Genomic DNA, 24,163 nt, shown 5'->3' with positions numbered 1-24,163 from the left:
TTGCTGTACAGAATGGAAGTCCAGACAGGTGTGAGCTTGGTGTCTAGTCAGACAAGGAAACTGCAGACTAATCAGACTGGAACGAGGTCAGCAGGGGGCGCTGTGGCAGCACAATGAAGTATGGCTGGGAGACGCCAGAGAGAAGGCTCCTTGAAAGAAGACACAGCGACCTGAACAATAAGAGGAGAGAGGAGCAAGGCAGAGAAGAAACAGCAGTGGCTGTACCCTGAAGAAGGCAGAGGAAAGGAAAATGGGAATATGGGAATATGGGAAAGGAAAATGACTCTGGAGAAGCCAGATGGCTAGGGCTTGGAATGCCACGCTCAGTTCAGGGCCTGTGACCTTGTGGCCAGGTTCAGGGAACCTGGGGAAGTCCAGGTATTTTTAAACAGGTCCCCCTGGAGAAGGTGCAAAGTATAAGAGAGACAGAGTCAGGGAGGTGGGAAAGGCCTACCAGTGGACAGGGAAGCATGTTTGTGACTCATGGAGAGTAGGCACTGCAGGGCTCCCAGACCTCTAGTGTGGAGGACAGACACGGATTAGGAGAGACAGTAAAGTCCAAGCTCCAAGCCCTGTATAAGTGACTCAGCCTGCCTAGCCAGCTTGTTCAACTTGTGAGCTGCCATAACTGTCATGTCTAACAAAGCAAGTGGGCTGGATGAGGGCTGTAGCCAGACTCTCCCCGTCTCCCTCCTTCCTGTGACCCTGTGACTCTACTGAAGCTCTGCTAGGCTTCCCATCCTTATTGACACTCTGTCACCTCATTCATTTAATCTGTAACTGTTACCTTATTTAGGAGAAGGATCTTTGCTGACACCATTAATTAAGGATCTCAAACTGACTATTCAGAATTTAAGCTGGAGACAGCATTAAAGTAATGTAGTCACACGCCAAGGAACACCTGGATTTCCTGAAAGCCGGAAGATGGGCTCTCGGCAGGGAATGTGGTCCTACAGGTTCCTGTTTGTAAGACAAAGCCTTACATTATAGCCCAGGCTGGCTTGGAACCCACACTGTAGCACAAACTGCCATGGGCATCACACAGCAAACCTCTTGCCTCAGCCTTACTAATGCCAGGGTTACAGGTGTGTGCCAGCATTCTGACGCAGAAGACAAATTTCAGTTGTCCTAGAAACCACAGAGCCTTGGCCAGCTGAACCGGGTAAGAGTGCTCACTAATGAAGCTTTCTGTTATAGCCTGGTGGCCCCCAAACTGAGGAACGGAGAGACTTTGGTCTGAAGGGCTCACGACCCTTTCATTATTAAGGCCCAAGTCTAGACTGACTTCCCTAACCACATATGAAGAGCAAAAATGGGAAAACCATGGCACAAATGGCCCTGGGGTACTGCTTCCAGCCAAGCTAACCTTTCAGCAATGTGAAGACAGAACCAGGCTTCTAGCTGTTCTGAAGGCATGCCCATCACTAAGAGCATCGCTGCACAGGACACTGGCTGAACATTATCAAAAAGTATTTACTAAATGGCATTAGTGACTGCGATCAGTCATACAGAGTAGTAGGTTTCTCCTAGTTAATTTCCAGCGTAACCTTTTTAAGTTATCTCTTTATCTTTTTACAAGGCCATCTTGAGAACACTTAGCCAACCTTCTGCTTCCCCCTCTAGCCAGCAGGAAGCAGAGTTGTTCTCCCCAAATACCCTTAGAGCAGGACCATATTCCCTTCCCTGATAAGATTATATAAAGACTGCAGCCCCAAGAGTGGCCACCTGCCTGCTGGGGGAGAGGGCAGGAGAAGAGCTGCCAGGCATCTGGAACAGAAACTCCCCAGTCTTCAAAGGCACCAAGAATGGGGCTGGAGAAGATGGGAACTATAACTATCTTCTTATCTCCTGGTTCCAAACACAGCCTAGGAGAGTGACAGACAGAGTTGTCTCCCAACACCATGTACGACCTGGGCCCTTTGACCAATGTGTCCAAAAGGAGTCTCCCTCAAAATATTCTTCCAGGTCCAGGGTCATTCTTGGCCCAATGTAAGCCATCAGTGGGTGGGGCAGCCATATTTTTCATCAATTAGAAAGTCTCTTTGCTTTATAGTTGAGGGGAGCAGGCAGAGGTAAGAAAATTCTAGACTTCATCCCCAATATTTCCTTGTTCCTAACAACCCTACCACCAAACTTGTAGACTATGTGCATGTGAGTATCCTTGAGGAAGAATATTCTAGAAGAGCAAAAGGAAAAGGCAATAAGATGGTCAGATGAAGACACAGTTGTAATGCTTACACTCAAAGCACGCCAGGATCCAGGTTAATTTTCTGGGAGTCTCAGGTCCAGGTGCCACGAAGAGCAGAGGCTCATAGCCAGGACATGAAGAAACGGAAGAAAATGGTCCTAGGCTTCCCAGAAAAGCAAAGAATCTGAGGAAGGTTACAAGAGGCCAAGTATGGCTGAGTCATGTCCTTTCCCTGGAAGTAAAACTTGTCAGCCCTGAACTAAAGCCATTCCACTGAAGCAATGCCATATTGGTGCTGTGGCACTAGAACCAACAGATTCATCCTTACAGGCTTGCTCCCACAATGCCTCAATAGGCTTCTTAGTAACTATTTGATTTACCCACAGGTGTCCCACTGGTGGCTACAGCCCACGAGAAAAGCCATCTGTTTTCTAGAATTCCAGCACATAGATGGCAGTAATGAAAAATCACTCTATGACTTCTCTTTCATCACTACTCCTTAAAATAACTTATGAGTTCATACAGTTTAAATGATCTGACTGGAGGAGGAGCAGAGAACACCCACCTACTGACATATCAAGAAATCAAGATCAGAAAGGGGCACTGCCAGAATCATAAGGGGCCCAAAGATGCTCACTGCCATGTCAAAGAGACTCTGGGAGACCATAGTACTCTGGTTGGCAGTAAAGGGGGCTGGTGGCACTGGGCCTCTGAAGACCCAACATCCCCTTGGGTGAGGTCTGAGGCCTCCAGGATTTATCTGAATTCCTCCCATTCTAGGGAAATAAAACAGCACAGTGCTCATTGAGCTTTGTCCCAACAGAAGTATGGCCTCTTCTAGCTGGGATGCCTATAAAATCAGGAGCACATAGTATGACCCCATGTGCTCTTCCAGAACAGGATCATCTTTAGTTCGTCCTAAATTTGCCCCTAAGGATGTAAAAGTGTACCTGCTAGGAAACCTACTGGTGTTGAGTAGCCTGGGGAAGGGGTGAGAACTTGCCTGAGCCCCTTCCCCTGCTCAGATGTGTACTTACGCTGAATGCTGAAGCAAAACTTCTTCTGCTGGTAGGAGATATAGCTGGATACAGCTCCAATCAGGGCCATAGCAAGGGCACTGGCCACACCTGCAATGGTGCCAGTTTCTGTCGATATGCCTGGACATGGAAGAATGAATGGAACTGAAGAGACAAGGCCACCAACTCCAGGATTCTGCTGTTCTGTTAGCCCCAAGTTATGCTGACTTAGATGTCTATAACCATCAAGTCCATGTGGAAGAGCTATGCCACCCAAAGCATCATAATGACATGGGCCACCTATCCCACGGCTGAGATCTTCATGGTACTTCCACTCAATGGCTACTCCTCTCTGCTATTTGCCTCATGATATTATTGATAACTATGGTGGTTTGGATGTGAACGATTCTCTCCCCCCCCCCCAAAAAAAAAAAAAAACTTGGGAGTTGAATACTGCCCCTTATGCAGCAGTAGAGACCAGTAGAGCCTTTAAGAAGTAATTGGATCATGAGGTCTCTACCCTCAACAAGGGATGCGATTGCACTGGAATGGATTTCAGGGATTATTATATAAGCAATATTTATTTCTAGGAACCACTGAGGTGAGCAGGCTTTGCAGCCTCAGTGTTGGCCACGATGACCCACCTCTCCGCAGGCACAAAGGCAGCAGGGTCAAGTAACCATGCACTGAACTTCCAAAATCAAGAGCAACCTGTGCTGCCCGGTTTTGTGTGTCAACTTGACACAGGCTGGAGTTATCAGAGAGAGAGGAGCTTCAGTTGGGGAAATGCCTCCAGGAGATCCAGCTGTAAGGCATTTTCTCAATTAGTGATCAAGGGGGAGGTCTTGGGTTCTATAAGAGAACAGGCTGAGCAAGCCAGGGGAAGCAAGCTAGTAAAGAAAATCCCTCCATGGCTTCTGTATCAGCTCCTGCTTTCTGACCTGCTTGAGTTCCAGTCCTCATTTCCTTTGGTGATGAACAGCAATGTGGAAGTGTAAGCTGAATAAACCCTTTCCTCCCCAACTTGCTTCTTGGTCATGATGTTTATACAGGAATAGAAACCCTGACTAAGACACAACCTAAGTTTTATCTTCTTTTAAATTCTATAGCTTTAGTACTTTATGGTGACAGAAAGATTACTAATAGAAACATTTTGGGAAGGGCAGGAAGAGCAGCTCTAAGACCAGGGGGACCAGCATTATTTTTCTTGTTATTCCAACAGAAACTTTGGGCCACAGATACCCACCAGATCCAGGGTCATCGTTGCTGCCATAACCACCACCGCCTGGAGAAAGGACAAAAGCACTTAGTGTCTGCTATGACCCCTATGACCCCTATGGCTCCTATGACCCCTATGACCCCAAGAGCAGCAGGCTTGGACTCCCAGAAAGCCTATTGAAATGAATACAATGAACCCTTGTCACACACAATATTCTCTAGGCTCTGGCTTCAGGTTTAGTTCTTCCTATCACTAGGGGCAGTTGTGCTTAGGGTGGGAGCCAAGGCTCTCATCTGAGAGATGAGCAAAAAGGAGTTAAATCTGACTGCAAATTACACCAAGCACTTCCTACACATCTCTACCAAACAAGAGTTGGAGCATAGACAAATGCAAACATGCAAAACCATAGCTAATATTTCCACCTTTAAAAAGTTCTTATACATCATAGCAAAACCAGTTAATGCTAACAGAGGTTGGGGAGATGGATGCAGGAAAGACATTAGCCCTGCCTATTAAGGATCATAGGAGAGAGATCATTGTGACAGAATGTTTTATCCAATTATGGTGACATACTATCACCACATGGCAAAACTACAGGGTTAACACACACATACACACACACACACACACACATACACACACACACACACACACTTCTCCAGAGCAGCCATTCCTCAACCCATTCCCCAATTCCTGGAGAGAAACTTCATGAGAAACAGCGAGGCCTACCCCAACATGCTAACTGGCCCTGAGTTTATCGCCTTTATACCATCCTTTTTCCTGGTATCTAACACTCACTGGCAGAATTGGTTCGACGGGGCTCTCTTAGGAGAGACTCATCTAAAATGTGGGAAGACGCGAGCACTGATGTGCCCTTCCCCTGAGGGAAGCAAAGAGCCGAGGTTTTGAAGTATAGAAATATTCCCCTGTAGTGAGTACAGTGTGGGGATGAGCAAGTGGGATGTGAGAACTCAGTCCTTTTCATCATTTTTGCTATGAGCTTAAAACTACCCCCCCCCAATCATCTATTTTTGAAGAGTCTTCAGAGAGAAAATGAAGTCTGTTATGTTACTATGTGGAGCTGAATCTTCCAATTAAGCATTTTATAAAAACCTCTAATTTAGTATTTACTGAAAGAGGAGTTTAAGAGAACTGGGTACTCTTTCAGAGGACCTAAGTTCAATTTTCAGCACCCACAAGTTGGTTTGCAATCATGTCACTCCAGTTCCAGGGGATCCAACATCTCTTCTAGCTTCCTGGGCACCAAGCATACAAGTGGTCTACGGACATACAGACAGACAAAATACCCAAACACATAGATAATTAAACAATTAAATAAAAATATAAAAAGAACAGCAGCAGTTTTGGTTTGGTTTGGTTTGGTTTGGTTTGGTTTGGAGGCAGGGGATGTAACTCGAACTCTTCCTGCGCCAGCCTCTAGAGTGAGAAACTTACAAGCATGTATTGCCTTGCCACACCTAGCTGGGCACCAGCATCTAGCACTGACATTTCAGCAGTAAGTTGTGACCAGTACTAGCCTGTCACCAATCCCCTCTGCTTTTCTGGAAGTGGTCACTGATAAGGGTAAAGCTAAGTATCTAGACAGGCACCCTTTGTGGATGTGTTCAAGTCACTAGCTTTCTGAAGTTTAGACTTAGTAATTCAATTTTTGTTCCTTTCATCTTAAGATACAGTATGGAGAGCCAGCCAAATCAGCGAGCTGCAGGCTCAGTGAGAGACCCTGTCTCAAAAACACATCGTAGAAAGTGACGGAGAAAAACACTGAACATTCACATTTAGCTTCCACATATGTGCACACACACACACACACACACACACACACACACACATACACTACTCAGCTTAAATCCTTTTGTCCACCCAGTCATATGAACCTGAACCAAAGTGAGCTACATGGGTCTATCATTGCAATTACTCAGAACAAAATCACGACCTTCATCCTTCTTTGGCTTCTGAGTTCCACTCATTTTTCTCTCAGCATTGGCTGGACCAAGCTATTCTACAAAATGCAGTGTCCAAAAGTGGATATCAGGACAATGACAGAATCAACTTGTATTAAACAATTCAATACAGTCCATGAACCTGAATTTCCAATAAAAATGAAATGGATAAAATCATATGTCCGTAAGACACTTCAGGACAGTATTTATAGTATCTTAGGAGCACTGGGTGGATTTTAACTATGACTATAGAGTCAGAAATGCACAGTAGAAAAAGATTCTATCTAAAGTAAGAGCTTCAATAGTAAAAGCAAGAGCGCAAGAGCGAGCAAGCGAGGGAGAGAACAAGAGAGCCAGAGAAAGAGACAGACACTGAATTCTATCAAAAAACATTATGTAGCAATGCAATGAATTGGATGTGGTAGCACACACATAAATTCCTGCTCAGAGTGGGCTAAAACAGAAGAGTTGTGAGTTCCAGACCAGCCTTGGCTACATGATGAGACAAAAACAAAACCAAAGAGTGAGATGGGGAGAGCCAGTATAGCCATGACGTCAAAGTTCTGCTGGGTACAATGTGCACCTAGTAAAGAGCCAGAAGCCAGCGTGGGCTACAGCATAAGGTCTGCCTGGAAACAAACAAGCAAGAGACAAAGGTGGACCGGTAACTCACGAGATCCTGAGATATGTATGTGAGAAAGGGCTAACTTAATCAGCAGACAAATGCAAATGAAGTCAGAATGGCAACGCCTCCCAACACCTTAGGAGGGGGAGGAAAGGAAAAGAAGGGAAGAGTCTAACAAGAATGTGGAGAAACTAGATCCCTCACTCATTGCTAGAGGGGATATGGAATAGCCCAGCCTCTGTGGAAAAGCTTGGTAGCTCCTGAAAACATGAAACATAAAGTTATGGCATGTACTAACAATATTACTTCTAGATCACTATGGTTTGGATGTATTCCTCAGAATTCACATGTGCAGGAAACTTAATCCTTAGAGTCCTGTGTCAATGATATTTGAAAGTGAGGCCTTTGGGAGATAATTATTATTAAATGAGGTCATGGGGATGGACCTCTCAGACTGACCTCTGGGGTTTTATCAGAAGAGGAAGAGAGACACAAGCCAGCATGTTTGCTCTTGTCTTACAACTGATCCTCCCTACCACGTCTTGACCCAGCACCGAGGCCCTAGCAGATGCTGAGCAGATGCCAATGCCCAGACATACTCAAGACAGTTAAAAACTATGCCTGTGTAAACTCTTCTATGTACTTGTATACAGATGTTCATAGCAACATACTTCATTCATTATGATCTTTGGTCCAGTGGTCCATCAACTGGCAAATAACTAAGTAAAATGTTTGGTAATATATGGAAAAGGACTCGCCAATATAAAATAAATTGTTCAAAACAAGGAAGATAAACTGGGTCAAGGACATGAACATGAGATCACAATATATATTGACTTTCTAAAACCACATACATTCAAGGCAATGAAAATATGACCAGGACAAATGCCTTGTTCTGATTGAATTTGCCAAGATTACAAAACTATAATGCTTGCTGGATTGAGGTTAGTATTGGGAAAAATGGATACCTACTTACTTCCTAGCAGGGGAAATGGAGGCTGGTGCCACCTCAATGGGAAATCACATGGTAATGACACTTAGAGTCACATTTTTAAAGATGTATACATCTTGTGGCTCAGCAATTTTAGTGCCAGGAATTGATCTGACAGAAACAACTGTGGCTTTTCATATTTGGCCTGATGGTTTTCAAAACACTAGGTATAGTTGACAAGCTAGAGGAACCACTACACAAAATAGGAGACAGGATAAAACAAGTGTCACTGTTATATTTTAAAATAATCTACATAACAGAGAAAATAATCTAAATATTATTGAATAGACATTGGTTTTTAAAAGGGTAGCATATGCGGGTATAGGAACACATATATGTAAATCTAGCATACAGTCAAGTTTCCTATGAGGCTCAGGCAAGAGGCCAGCCCTGAGTTTGAGGACAGCCCACATTTTCCTTCTATGGTATATATTAAACTGTAATTGATTTCAGAATACACACCTATTCACACACTACCTAAGTTTTAGGGACCTTGGCTGTAATTACAGTGACTGCCATTGCTATAGAGAGTACCACTACAATGATAGCAAGCACTGCTATAGCAGGCCCCATAGTTATAGAGACCTTGTAGCTATAGCAACCACCTTTACTTGGATGGACCCTGTAGAATAAAAGGAATTACTTCAGTAAGGAAGTTGTGCTCAGTGGTTTGAATAAATCTTGTCCCCATGGAAACTTGTGATGAAAGGTAATTGCCACTGTGGCAGTGTAACGCTTTGTCCTGGGATTGGGTTAGTTGCCACAAGAACAGACTGCTACAAAGAGAGCCTGCCCTTGTGTTTTGTCTTACTGGTCTGTGCCCATTTGCCCTTTTGCTCTTCTGCTATGTTAGGATGCAATGTAAGGTCCTCACCAGATGTAGCCACCAATCTTGGTCTTCCAGCTCCCAGAACTATGAGGTAAATAAACTTCTTTCCTTCATTAATTACTCTGCCTTGGACATACTATTATAGTGAAAGAGAATGGATTAAGACATTGTGAATAAGCTCTGTTGTCAAAAGAGGTGTCAGACAACAATGCACAAATAGACGTCAGCCTTGAGTCCTACAGAGCCACTTAACCGGGAGAGACAGGGACACAAGGCATGTGTTTGCCCTTCTCTGACGGCAGCCCAGCTTGTGGGTCACAGTGAGTGTCTGACGCATCCGGTTGTCAAGGACACAGAGAATCATGGAACAGTAGAGTGATTATGTCTACAACTGTTGGGGAGGTATTCAAGTGCTTAAGGACACTGTGAGTGTCCCAGACTTCCAGCAAGACACAGCAAGAGCTTTAAAATATTTTAAAATGTGCTTTTATTGTCTCAAAAAAGTAGCAAGAAAAGTATATATATATTTTAAAGTCAATAAATAAAGCTATGCATGGTGGTGCCACCCGTGAACCTGGAAGGCTAAGGCAAGAAGCTCATGACATCCAGGCAAGCAGGGGCTATAAAATAAAACCCTTCTAAGAAGAAAATAATAAACAAAACGGGGGAAAGATATTGCTGCAAATGACTTACAATTACTAAATAAAGCCAAACAGAAAAACGATGTCAAAACATAATATCTGGGCTAACAAGCAGGGAATGTATTCTTGCTGTTGCAAAAACTCTCACAGCCATGTTTGTCCATTTCCTACCACAAAAGTTAGACTAGTCTGTAGCTAACATGCTGTTATCTATATGAAAATACCCAATGGTATATATTAAGAATAGCTCAGCAAAACCCCCTATGTTCATTCTGCACTCCCTGATGTGTTGGAGGGACTGTGGGTGTCTGATGTGTCTCTACACTATGGAACAGTAAGACCATCTGGCATGTATTTCCCCATGTTAAAGCCAGAAATATTATGGAAACAACTCCAAAGAAACCTCTTTGGATGTTATTTCATCCGTACTAGCAAAAGAATGAGGCCATTGGAAAAATGGTAACAGTCTGAGTCTAGGAAGGCCAAGGAAAGAGGAAGAATGGAGGGTTTACAAGCTACTCACTTCAAGAGATGCTAGAGGACTCAGTTACAAACTCATTTTGAGCCAGACACAGTCTGTCAAAAATGTTGTCTTGAGGAAAAAATACACAATGGATAATGTATTATTTCAGAAATCCACTCCAGAACAACTGAAGCTATGTCATAAAGACTTGAGTTGGAGAAGTGCGATAATTGAGTTTATAATTTATGGAAATGTGATGCTCCCCCTTCACTCCCCATCATGAGCTTGTTTTGGTAGAAGGGACAGTGTCTGTGAATCTCACCCATGTTCCTGTTTCACCCTTTGATCTTCTTTCCTGACACCTATGGTGATGGAGGGAATAACTGAAGCCAACAATTGATTATTCTTTACAAGACAAGCTCCAATATGAGCCTAATTAAAGAATTTCCTAACACTTCTTCCTTGCTAAAACAAGTACATTTAATGAAGAAAAGCCCCTGGCCTGTCATTCAGGCTTTCGCTCCTGTGTATGCTTACAGACATAACTACTGCCCTCCTCTCCCCATCTGGAAATACCAATTGTCACCCAGGAGTAATTGGCTCATTTGCTGGGTTTGCCCTTTAAATGCTCCATGTTCTCCTGACACCTGGAAGTTTCATTTAGAGGCTTTTAGGGCTTTTTCCTAGAGATGACACCATCTGGGAAGGTGTTTCTGGGGACAAATGTGACTAAGGTACATTTTAAGTAACAGAGAACACTGTTCCTATATGAAAGGCGCAGTGCTTGCAAGAATGAAGCAAATGCTAGACTTCAGCCAGGACTTGGGGACAGGGGTCTTGACACACTCACAACTTGAATTCTTCAGACCCTGCTACATTTTTTCCATCACAACAAGGAATAATAAACAAAGGGTTTCAAACACCACAACTTATCATTCCAACATCTTGTTAGAGGTCACACTTGTAGTATGTTCCAACAGGAACTTATTTTGCCACACCACGAGACTCAGGCTTCTCACCCCATGCTTAAGATCCAACTGACAAATCTATCTATGGGGGACTACAAATGTGGCTTAGGAAGGACATGACTATTCAGAGGCAGCATGCAGAAGAGACTTTACGAGAATCTCTCCCTGGTTGTGGTAATGGCTATTGAAATCTACACATGTGATACTCACATACACACACACACACACACACACACACACACACACAGAGTAGTTCATGTAAAATGAGATTTGACACAATTTCTATAATGTCAATCGGTCACTTTATTGTACAGATATAACTTCATATTTAGGACCACCTACTCTGGTTCTGCAATAGAGGCTCCCAGGGAGGAACTGGATGAAGAACACATAGGAGTTTTCCTGAACCATTTTAAAACTCTTACTAGTATTAAGTTATTTTTTTAATACAAAGGTCTTTTCCATTTTTGGTTGTTTGGTTGTTTTTGTTTTGTGTTTTGTTTTGTCAGTCAGACTAGATCAAAACTTCTCGAGAGTCTGATCCCGTGGTTTAGTTTTCTCACACATTTAGACACAGTCAAACTTTCAATGGCTACATTGAAATTCTGTTGCAAATTCTGCGATCTTTACAGTAAGAATGAACTCCATTGGCTGATAAACAGTGCTCAGGGCTAGAGCCTAGTGAGGAAGGATGTGGGATTTGTTTGTTCGTTTGTTTGTTTGTTTGTTTTGCCTTTTTAAATTGAAAATAGATTCTTCTCTCATACAACACATCCCAAGGACAATTTCCACTGCCTTTAGTCTACCAGGAGGGAAGCATGAATTTTCCTGGGAAGGGGAAATAGAATGCAAAGATATTTTGTAAAAATCTGATTTGCTAGGGGCTTCTTTAAAATGTTTGTCATGTTTGCTTAACATGGCAACCCTCACACTGCATAGAAAACTGGCTCTCCAAGCAGAATGGGCTGTCTCCTTGATACTATGATGCTCCGTGTAACTGTCCTACTACAGGCCACTGTCCTTGCTGCTGCCTTATAAGGTGCACCGAGGTTGTGGGGATACTAGCTCATGAAGTACCTTGGTTTAAAGAACAATGGGGCAAATGGACAACTTCTCCAGGATGGCTTACAAATGGGCTCCCACCCACAGGAATGAGAGCCCACTCCACCTTACAAGTGCAAATGACTAAGCCTGATTTTCCAGAGGCTAAGAATGGCATGTTTTACCTGAAGGCCAAATGGTCAACATTTTAAGGAGAATTTGGTCTGTTATCAGACAAAGTAATACTCCTACCTTTATTCTTGTCAGGTTTGTATCCCCCACCTTCCACGATGTCTTCAAGATCCTTGTCTGACCAACCTATGAAAGAAACCCCATACATTTCACTGGCAAAAAAAATCTTTGCAGCAAACACTTGGATTAGTAAATGTTGTCCATGACACGTGGGTATTCTTCATGGTACCTGGATTCTGGTTCAGTGGTACAGCAGATAGACGGTCCTGAGAGCCAGGCCTTGTGCCCAAACTAAGGAGGGATGCGGGAAGAAGGAAGAGGAAGGGAAGGAGGAGGGGGAAGATGAAAAGGGATGATGGTAGTAGGCAAAAATTCCAACTGGCCCCTCAGATTGCCCACTGCCAGTATATGTGTTCTGTCGAACCTCCAATCACCTTGAGTGTTTGTGTGGTCACAGAGAGGATGAATATGATCCTAGTGATTAAGTTCATTATATGCCAAAAGATAAAGGGATTTTGTCAAAGTAATTAAGGGCCTGAATCAGCCAAGTGAACTCTTTTGAAGCTAGTTTGGGGCATGCCTGAGCTCAGACACTAGACGTTAAAGTCTCTTCTCTTCCTCTCGCTTCTCTTAAAAGAGCCACTCACTGCCTCTATAGCTGAAGGGAAAGATACTCTATCAACAACCACATGACCTTGTTTTGAAGAGAATCTAAGCTCAGATGAGACTCCATCCGAGTATCTTGATTGCAGCGGAGACTCTGACCCTATAGAAAACTCAGCTTCTTAAGTGAACGAAGGAAATCTTAACGCATTTATATAAAAATAAATCTCCTCAACTTTCACATGATTTGTGAATCATAGATAATCAATACAAGAAGCAGAATCACCATTAAATAGTTCAACTATTAAGTACACATCTTTCTGAACATCCTAATGCTTTGTGTGCAAACTGTGCTTAAAGCTTTTCCACTGTATTCCAAAGGACTGGGGGTGATTCACAAAGTCCCTTGTGTCACTGGACCTTTTCTTAGTTGGCTTTAACAGCTTTGTGTCATGAGATCACTTTTGTCAGGCAGAATGGATGCTGTACCGACTTGATTATTTGGGAGGCATTTCTTACAACTGAATGAAATGAGTCCATCAGTTGAGGACAGCCACTGATGGCACTTGTCAACAAGATTTCTACTGAAGCCTTTATAAGCTACCATGACTCTAATAGGATCCTACTAAATACTTTTGCCAGTAGTATTGATGGTATTAACAGCAAATTAGATTTTGGGTTTTTTTTTTTTATTATAGTGTGTGGCATTACACTGAAGTTTGATAAACCTTAGACACGGTTTTCCAAACAACTAGCCTGCAATGTTACACAACAACAAATGGGCACAAGTCCATTGAATGGGTACTGTAGTTCAAATCTGAAATGACCCTCATGCATTGGGACACTTGAGCCCTGCTTTTTGGAAATATGTTACTGGAAGCTGACATTTGAGCTCCACTAGCCCACGTGCTGTCTCTGTGTCGGTGCTGCCTGGTGTGAACAATGTGAACAGCTGAGTCAGATCGGGGCCCTATCACTTCTGAAATGATAGGCTGGATGGATCCTTCCTCTTCCCTTTGCTTGCCAGTCATGTGCTCAGGGCAACCAGAAAAGGAATTAAAGGGGAACTGAGTGAGGTAAGGTTACTAAACATTTGTTAAAGTGTATTTTTCATTCATGTTTGGGCTTTTTGTTTTTTAATATTTTTTAATTAATTATTTTTTACACTCCATATTTTATCCTCCCCCTGTCCACCCTCCAACTCTTCCATATCCCATCCTCCTCCCCACTCCCTTGTCTCCACATGATGTAGCCCACCCCCCATGACACCTGTTTGTTTTAAAACCCTTTTAAATGTAATGGCATTTAAGTGTGTGTGTGTGTCTCTGTGTGTGTGTGTGTGTGTATGTGTGTGTGTGCGCAGGAATGCATATGCCACAATACACATGTGTAGATCAGAGGACAGCTTTCAAGCTACATATCTCAATTGAAAATCCAGGTATCTCCTAGGAAGATTGACATTCTAGAAATTTCTAAGAAATGTAAAATAATGCCACTTTCTCACTAAACTTTTTTATCTTGCCACAAAAAATTTCTCATACAATGTACTATTTATGTTAACATTATTATTTAGTATTAATCATTTTACACTAATAATACTGAATTTTTAAAAAAATATATACAGATGTTAAATTCGGATGGATATGATCCACATAGACAAAAGTTAGTGAGATTCCCAATAATTTAGAGAATCCCAAGATCAAAATATATCAGTATTACTATTGTAGGGCTCTCCTACAGCTTGAAGTGGCCTGTATCTACAGTACTCTGGATGGCTCAGAATTCTATTACAGGTAACAGGACAAACCCTAACAGGAACTGTAGCACTGACCTGTGATATCAAGCATCCAAGCATCTAGAACTTACCTCCTGCTTCTCCTGCACTTGGCTTTTTGGGGCCATCTAGATCATTTCGATCATCCAAGGCATCTTCCAAGTCAAACCCATCTAGTTCTGGGGACCACAGAGCAAAAGAAACAATCACCATTGTGCTGGGTAGTTTTTATGTCAACTCAAGCTAGTGTCATCTAAAAGGAGGGGACCCCGTTTGAGAAAATGCTTCCATACGCTCAGGCTGTCAGGCATTTTCTCAATTATCAACCATTGGGGAAGGACCAGCCTATTGTGGGTGGTGCCATCCCTAGGCTGGTGGTCTTGGGTTCTATAAGGAAGCAAGCTCAGCAAAACAGTAAGCAGTTCCCCTTCGTGGCCTCTGCAACAGGTCCTACCTTAAGATTCCTACTTTGTTGGAGTTCCTGTCCTGATTTCCCACAGTGATGAATAGTGATGTGGAAGCATAAGCCAAATAAGATCTTTCTTTCCCAATCGACCGTGGTTTTTAATGACCACAGTAGGATATCCACACGCTGATATAGAAGATCTTTCCTTCCTTTTCTACTCAGAGAACTTGTCTTACCCATAGGATTTGATGGTGCTCTAGTTGTTCCTGGCCTTCTAGTTGTAGTAGTGGCAACATGGTCCCATCTCTCTAAAAGTGGTAGGGAAAACAACAAGAGTCATGTGCTTAATAAAATGTATATCTACATCATAGTTTAAGGAAATCACACCATGAATAGCCTACTCTTAGTACTTAAAACTCCTATATAACCTCATAATTACTTGGGAAATATGGCAAAGAGATAGAAAAGGTTTAAGTGAAGGAGGTTCTAATCGTTCTCCTTTATAGGTTGGGGACTGAGAGACAAATGCAGCCCCACATCTCACCACTTTACCAGAGCTAGAACATGAGCCCAGATCTGCTGCCTACATTGAGCAGGGAATTATGAGCTTAAGCATGATCCCCAAGACCTCTGACCTATACTTTCCTCCACTATTAATCCAAGAACTGAACAGTAAATAAAAATGCCCAGAGATGAATAAGCTGGCATTTTCTGTAATGTACAGAGAATTGTCTTATAAGCTAGCATTTTATAGCACTTACAAACTGAAAGAAGTTAAAACACACATGCACACAGAGATACATACAGAGAGATACATACACGCACACACACACACACACACTCACACACACACACACACACACACACACACAGATACAGACACACACAGGCACACACACACACAGAAATATACAGAGAGAGAGAGAGAGAGAGAGAGACCCAGACATACACACACACAGATTTTTTGAAAATGGTCTTTGAGTAAAACAAGTTCCCTTTGGAAGTAAGAATTGCCATTGGCTTAGTTACATGGCACTCATGAGTTCCTTCTTTAAACTTTAGGATCTGCCATAATTGTTCCTACTCCTGAAGACATTCAAAGGGAAAGGTAATGACAACGCTAAAGCCAGAACACAAGAAGAAAATACCATGAGCGCACATGCAAAGAAGCAAATTTGGCCATCATGCTATACCATATATAAAACCAGCTAAAAGTGGATCAAAGATCTAAAGAGCTAATTTTTTAACACTAAGCACAAAACATTTTGGAAAATATTTATGACATTATATTTGTAGATATTTCCTGGATATGAAAGTACAAGCATCAAAAGAAATAAATGGATATGAGCCAGAGACCTGGCTCAGGTTAAGCAATGGCTGCTTAGATCCATGTTCAATTCCCAGCACTCACATGGCCACTCACAACTGTCTGCTAACTCCAGTCCCATGAGATCTGACCCCCTCTTCTGTCCTCCTTAGGCACCATGCATTCACAAGGCGCACAGAATTAAAAAGCAAACAAACAAACAAAAAAAGGATGTAGAAAAGAGGAGGGAAACTAGTGTGTGTGTGTGTGTGTGTGTGTGTGTGTGTGTGTGTGTGTGTGTAAGAGAGAGAGACAGAGACAGAGAGACAGAGACAGACAGACAGACAGAGAGAGAGAGAGAGAGAGAGAGAGAGAGAGAGAGATGGCACAGTGAATGAAGGGCAAGGCTTGGGGTTTCAATTGCCAAGGAGGAGGGGCACAGTGAGGGCTATTCAGCCCATGGGAAATATGACACTTTAGCTAGATAAGATCTGAAAATAAATCAATATACAGGCTAAAGAAAAAAATCATATAATTAGGCAACTGGTATGAAAAGATCTTGGAGTTGATGGTGATGTACACCTTTAATCCCAGCGTTCTGAGAAGCAGAGGCAGGAGGATCTCTGAATTTGAAAACTGCCTGGTCCACAGAGTGAGTTCCAGGATAGCCAAGAGAAAACTGTGCCAAAAGAAAACACACACACACACACACACACACACACACAAAAGGAAAGAAAAAAACAAGGTTTTCCAAACAACTAATGTGCAATGTTACACAACAACAAATGGGCACAAGTCCATTGAATGGGTACTGTAGTTCAAATCTGAAATGACCCTCATGCACTGGGACACTTGAGCCCTGCTTTTTGGAAATATGCCACTGGAAGCTGACATTTGAGCTTCGCTAGCCCACTTCCTGTCTCTGTCTTGGTGCTTCCTGAGTGTGGATACAATGTGAGCAGCTGAGTCATGTCTAGGATAAAGGACAACTACTGCAGTTTCAAGACTGTCCTCTAGAAAGCACTTGTCAGTCTTGTTGGCTAAGGACTGGATTTTCTTTCTGTATGATCAGGAGCAAAGTGATCTCACATTGCCACCACTCAAATTTCACAGAGTGCAGTAAGTTCTATTTTGTGAGTGCTGGATTTTGGGTGCCGTATGGTCATCACTATTACATGTTGATGCTATTGGGCTCACTTCAGCAGTGTCTCGGAAAGCAAAGTATTTAACACAGAGGTGCGGGAAATTATTATATTCAGGTAAAGTAAACCAAGGTTGAAAGGTATAAAACAAAGAGGATCCAAATAAACACACACGCACGCACACACACGCGCACACACACTGGAAAATGCACCAGAGTGACAACATCAGCTCCCACACTGCTCTCTATGTTCAATGCAAGCCTATAGAAGTCCCACTGATTGCTTCTTTCCAGAAATAGTCAAATTTGATGTAAAATTTGGAGAGAAGGCAGAACCTTAGATTAGCTTTTTAAAACCTTAAAAAGAATAAAGTGGGATGAATCACTCTATCTAATATTAAGGCTCATTTTATAGTTAACATTTGTCAAAGATGTGGCAGATAGATAGATGCAGGCAACAGAACAGAATGAAGAGCTCAAAAGACCTCAGATCTGCTCAAGTGATTTTTTTATACATATGCAAAGGAACTCAAAGAAGGAACAAATCTTTTCAGAAAAGGTACTGGAATAATTAGACTTCTGAAATGAAAACCAATGGGTTTCATTTTATATAAAATTAACTGCAAATGGATAAATTATATTTGCTTAAATATTAAATCATAAAATTTTCAGAAGGAAGTATTTCAGAATTGAATGCTTGGTAAAGAGTTCACACATTTGATAACAGAAACATGGCCCATAAGAGGAAAAGCTGTTAAGAAGTTAGAAAGGCCGGGCCACCTAGTGTGGGCCAGCACTCAGGAAGCTGAGGTGGGAGGACCTTGCATTTGCGAGTCAGCTAGGACTACTTGCCAAGATAGTAAGACTCAGTCTCAAAAGAGAGAGGAAGAAGTGGCACAGAAGGAGTAGGAGGATGTGGAGAAAGGAGGAAAGACAAAGAATTCTATACAAGAAAATCAACAGGAAGCTTTAATGGATTTAAGGTTTCAGCGGGCTGGAGGTGTAGCTCAGAGGTAAGCATGCATTTACGCAGAGCTCCTAGGTTATTCCACAGAACAAAAGGGGAAAGACAAGGCCAAGGGGCGCAAAGGAAGGAAATCTGGAGTTGGCTTTTTGAAAAAAGTAAACAAGATGGAAAACCTTTATTTCTGCTCTAATGACTCAAAATTATAAATGGGACAGGAGACACTGCAATGAATACTAAATAAATACAAAGAATCATAAGAAACTACAATGGACAACAGGTTCCAACAAATCAGACAAGCTAGAAGAAATGGATAGACTTCTAGCAGCACACAAACTATTAAGATGATTATGAAAAGTCAAAATATCTATAGGTGGAACAACAATATGAACTAACCAGTACCCCGGAGCTCTTGACTCTAGCTGCATATGTATCAAAAGATGGCCTAGTCGGCCATCACTGGAAAGAGAGGCCCATTGGACTTGCAAACTTTATATACCCTAGTACAGGGGAATGCCAGGGCCAAAAAGTGGGAGTGGGTGGGTAGGGGAGTTGGGGGGAGGGTATGGGGGACTTTTGGGATAGCATTAGAAATGTAAATGAGGAAAATACCTAATAAAAATATTAAAAAAGAAAAGTCAAAATATAAATGGATGAATAATAATCAGAATAATCAAAGACCTCCCAACAGAGAAATATCCAGGTAACAGAAGGCTATAAAAAGGAATTATTTGAAAAATTCAAAGAAAAATTAAAGCTAATCCTTCTCAAAATCTTGCAGATTCGAAGAGGAGGAGATCATTCCAAATTGACTTCATGAGAACAGCAGGACCCTCATGTGAGGCAGACCAAAATGCCACAAACAAGCAAGCGTGCATGGACAGTGACGAGCAACCATCAAGGAAGCGTCAGCAACAGAGCTCAACAGCACAGTTCCAAGCCTGCACACTATGACCAAAACTGGATTTATGCCTGGGACACGGGATTGCTCAACATAAAGTAAATCATTAAACATTAAAAGTATGAAGCATAAAAATCATGTGATACTCTCATTAGGTATAGAAAGAGAAATTGACAAAGTTTAACATCTTTTTGATGAAAATTCTCCACCTATTAGCCATAGAAGCTGTGGTGGTTGGCCTGAGTTGTTGACTCAATGTGCTCTAGAGCCACCTGAGAGACAGGCCTCTGGCTATGTGGTAGGAGATTATCTTGACTGGATTAACTGTGTTGAAAAGAACCACCCACAGTAGATGGCATGGTTCTTTGGGATGAGATCCTAGCTTGTACACAAGGAACAGAGTGAGCTGAGCATGCACCGTCATCACTCCAACTGGGCAAAAATAACTGCCTTAAGTGGCTTTTGTCCTGATATTTTCTTACAGCAACTAGAAAAGTAACTAAGATGACAGTAATGTAACTCAACTGAATGATGACCACATAGGATTAGAGAACAGGGAACATCATAGTCAAGGGAGAAACACTGAAAGCTTTTCTTCTAGCCTGAGGAACAAGACAATCATGCCCACTCTACCAATTCTACTCAACGGAGTACCAGCAGTACTAGCAAGAACAAGAAAAGGATGCTGAAAACTTCTGTATGCATAGAAGACCTATAAGAGCCAAGTGTGGTAGTACACACTTATAATCCCAGAATTTGACAGGCAGACTCATGATAACAAGTTTTAAATCAGCCTGGGCTATAAAAAGATACACAAAAACAGACAAACTGAAAAAAGAAAACACTGGCATGTCCATGGTTTTGAAGATGGAAGAAGCCAAAGAATGTAGATGGCAAAACGGGAGAAAACACTCCTTCACAGAGCCTCAAAAGGAATGCAGCCTTGCTTACTGCAGCCTATCCTGCTCGTTCTGCATTTTTTATCTTAATGACTATAAGATGGATCTCTGTTGTTTAAGCAGCAAAGGTTGTGGTCACTCATCCCTATTGGGACCAAAAGGAAGCTCACAGAACCTCTGATTTCAATTTATACCTTGGCATCAACTGATATCTGGACTGCTGTTTTGTAGGAGACACTGAGCCAAGAATGAAGCTAAATTGGACCTATGATAGTAAATCCTGATGGTCAACTTCATTGGATAAAGAAGTATATGGGAAATCAGTAAATCATATTATCAGGTGTGTCTGTGAGGTATCTCTGAGGACCATTAACTAAGAGGGAAAGACCCTAAATGTTAACAGACCCTAAATATATTAACCACCATATAAGCTGGGAGACCCACATAAAATAAAATGGAAGAAAGGAGAGACCCCACTATTATTACAAGTATGTTCTCTATCTGTTCCACTAGGATGGACAGAAATTTCTGATTCATCCTTCTTTAAGCTCACCATAGCACAGGACATTTATATAACCTTCTTGAAATGACATTTCACAAATGGGAAACAGATTAGCGGGATTAGGGAAGGACTGGAGAAAGGCAGCTAGACCTAAGGCGAGCTGCTGTGGTTGTACAAGCGGATCATGGCATGCTTACAGTGATGGCACTATTCAGTATCTGACTAGAATGGCAGATGCACAAACCGCCAAATGCCATTTTCATGTACAAATAAAACTGCAAAATGGACAGACTGCATCTATGTGCCCAGAGAGTACAAGAAGTTATCTGTGGGAACCTGGGTGAAGAGAACATGGGACTTAATCTATGATGAACTACAAATGAAAATGTAATATTGTCAGATATGATTGTATATATGCCTTAACCTCAGTACCGAGGAGGCAGAGGGAGAAGAAAGGCAAATTGGAGGCCAGCTTGCCTACATAGCAAGACTATGAAAAAAGGAAATAAAAAAAATTCCCCATACCAATGCCAAACCAAAATAAGATTTCAACTTTAAAACATAGGATAAAGATAAATTTGAGACCCATCACAGGGAAATGTAAAAGAAAAGTGAATATTATTTTAAACTGTTAAATATATTTAAGGTAGTGTGGTTAGCAGCACTAGAAAATTATTACAAAGTAGAAATATTTTTAGTCAATTATGGCCTGGTTGTTGCGCACACCTTTAATGCCAACATTTAGAAAGTATAGGCAGCCGGATCTCTGTGAATTCAAAGCTATCCTAGTCTACACTGGCATGTTCGACATCAGTTGGGGCTACACAGTAGGACCCTGTCTCAGACTAAGTGAACAAAATAAAAATTCTCTCTGACATAGAAGTGTGTTTACATGGTTTAAAGAACATCCTAAACACAGAGACTGACACACTCTTAGCAGCTCGAGGCGCTTCTCTCGGCAGAGTTTTTCTTGAATTACAGAAAGTAAGACCGCTATCTAAAGATTTAAGTAACAACTGTTAGCCAACTTGAATATCTGTCAGACATTTCCTTGCAAATGAACAGAATTTCCTATTACCTGAACACAAACCCTGATAGGATCTGAGTTTTTCAAAATTGTTTTAGTTTATGTATACAAGTGATTCGCCTGCAAGCGAATCTGTGCTACCCTTTCCTGACTATGAAGTTAGATCTGCTGGAACTGTAGCCGGCTGTGAGCTGCCATGCAGGCGCTCACACACCCAGGTCATCCTCTGAAAGAGCACTTGATGCTTTTCAGCACTAAATCATCCCTCCAGTCTCCCTCATCATATCTGCTTCCAATAACAAAACTTGGAATTTAAATCAAAATATAGGATTTTCAAAAACCTTTCTGGTGACTGATATGAGCAGCTTTTCAACATCTAGCTGATTTTTAAAAGTATTATTTTATTCATCATTTATTTGTTTATTTGTTTTTGGACAAGCGATCCTGTTATTATAACCTTGGCTACCTTGGAACTTGCAATATAGGCAGGATTAGCCTCAAACTTTGGGTATTATTTTTGCCTTTGCCTCCACAGGGCTAGGATTATAGGTGTATGTCACCTCATATGGCTTGCTAAAGGCTTTTTTCAATGAGATAGGTGGCAATAGCAATTGGTGTGATTCTATAATACAACATAGTGAAATATGGGCATTGTGCATTTGTCAGGGTACCAGAGTTTCCAAGTGACCAGTGCGCAGTGCTAGCAAACCATGGATGATCCATTCAAAGAATAGAAGAGTCCAATGGGGCTCAATGGGGCTGAACAAGGAGGGTGCACAGATATGCTTCATGCTCCACACTGCATTATTCTGGGAGAAACAACCACTGGTCAGACTTTGGTGTCCTGTCTGAAAAGAATGTCTCACCTGATCTCAAAGGCACATTAACTGAAACAGATGCAAAGACCCACAATCAAACATTAGATGGAGCTCAGGGAGTCTTGTGGAAGTGTTGGGGGAAGAATTGAGGGACCAGACGAGGGCATGGACTCCAAAGGAAGGCCAACAAAGTAAACTAATCTGGACCCTTGGGGCTCTCAGAGTCTGAACCATCAACCAGGGAGCATACATAAGCTGGTCCTAGGCCCCCTGCACATATGTAGCAGATGTGCAGCTTGGTCATGTGAGTCCCCAAACAACTGGAGTAGGGGCTGTCCCTAAAGCTGTTGCCTGCCTATGAATCCTGATCCCCTGGCTGGGATGCCTTGTCTGGCCTCCATGGAAGAGGATGCATGTAGCCCTGCAGAGGCTTGATGTGCCAGGGGTGGAGGCAGATCCCCTGGGGAGGGAACCCTCTCAGAGAAGAAAGGGAGAAGAGATAGAGGGAGAGACTGTATGAGGAGGGCAGGAAAACTGGAAGCAGTTGGCATACAGAGTGAATACGTGAGTGAATGAGTTAATGAATGAAAGAACAAATAATTTAAATTTTTTTAAAAGTGCATTAAGTTCCTTTTCCTTTTTCTATTGTATATCTGCACGAGCCTGGATTTTCTTCACAGATTGCATTGGACCTCAGGAATTTATAACAGCTCAGTACAGATGCAGATATAAGAATCCAGGTGGAGCCAGGCGTGGTGGCACTCGCCTTTAATCCCAGCACCCGGGAGGCAGAGGCAGGCGGATTTCTGAGTTTGAGGCCAGCCTGGTCTACAGAGTGAGTTCCAGGACAGCCAGGACTACACAGAGAAACCCTGTCTCAAAAGAAAAAACAAAACAAAAAAAAGAATCCAGGGGGAGCCTGGTGTGGTGATGCACATCTTTAATCCCAGCACAGAGGAAGGGGGAGGGGGGTCAGAGTCAGGTAAATAGATTTCTGTGATTTTGAAGCCAGTCTGGTCGATCTAGTAAACTGTGGTTTATATAGTGAGTCCCAGGTCATCCTGGGCTACATAGTAATAGCCTGTCTCACAGCACTACACACACAAAGAATCCAGGTGTATTCTATTCAAGCCAGACATTACAGAAAATTGTAAAATAATATCACTCATCATTCTAAATTGTGTTTTCATCTTTTAAGCACAGTTATTTCTCATAAAAATCTGCCACATATGTTGATGCATATGGCTTTTTATTTTCTTTAGATTAATAACAGTTTTTCAGTTTTAAGTTCTCAGATGAGAAATATTTATAGATGTGACCCACATAAACAAATTCTCTCGAGATCTTCAAAAACTTAGAGCATTTAGAGAAAATGTTTGAGCATTTTTGTTAAAGAGTTCTCCTGTGGCCTGAGGTTGTCCTACTCTGCTAGACTAGAAATGGCTCATTATATACTGTAGTTATGCCACTGGGAAGCTATGGGGATAGCCTGTGGCTTCAGTCAGGTCCAGCCCACCCATTCTGCCTCCTGTACCTGGTTTCTGGCAGCCATCGTCAGCATCCAAAGCAATAGGGAAGAAAAATGTTCTACCTTCACATAAGGCACAGTAAGCAACCAGATAGGATTCTGTTGAATTAAATCTAACATTCAGATGGATGCCTTTGCTGGCTTTTCATATGTGCAGTTA

The 24,163-nt window shown here is 42.2% G+C and overlaps 1 protein-coding gene across 2 annotated transcripts in view; it reads right to left on the bottom strand.

Annotated features, from left to right (window-relative positions):
• Positions 1 to 24,163, bottom strand: part of Cd99l2 (CD99 molecule like 2) — a 74,645-nt gene that overhangs the window by 5,675 nt on the left and 44,807 nt on the right. For both annotated transcript variants that reach the window (XM_021153588.2, XM_021153589.2), the window contains 5 exons: positions 15,154 to 15,225; positions 14,604 to 14,690; positions 12,195 to 12,260; positions 4,451 to 4,489; positions 3,226 to 3,345 (listed from right to left, as the gene is read on the bottom strand). In XM_021153588.2, coding sequence (XP_021009247.1) covers positions 3,226 to 3,345; positions 4,451 to 4,489; positions 12,195 to 12,260; positions 14,604 to 14,690; positions 15,154 to 15,225 — 384 coding nt within the window. The remainder of the gene's footprint in view (positions 1 to 3,225; positions 3,346 to 4,450; positions 4,490 to 12,194; positions 12,261 to 14,603; positions 14,691 to 15,153; positions 15,226 to 24,163) is intronic.

This window comes from Mus caroli, unplaced genomic scaffold, assembly GCF_978045245.1.
Source record: "Mus caroli unplaced genomic scaffold, Mus_caroli_1 scaffold_5, whole genome shotgun sequence".
Taxonomy (NCBI): Eukaryota; Metazoa; Chordata; class Mammalia; order Rodentia; family Muridae; genus Mus; species Mus caroli.
Note: the sequence above shows the minus strand (reverse complement) of the source record. Positions and strands in the feature narration are given on the sequence as shown.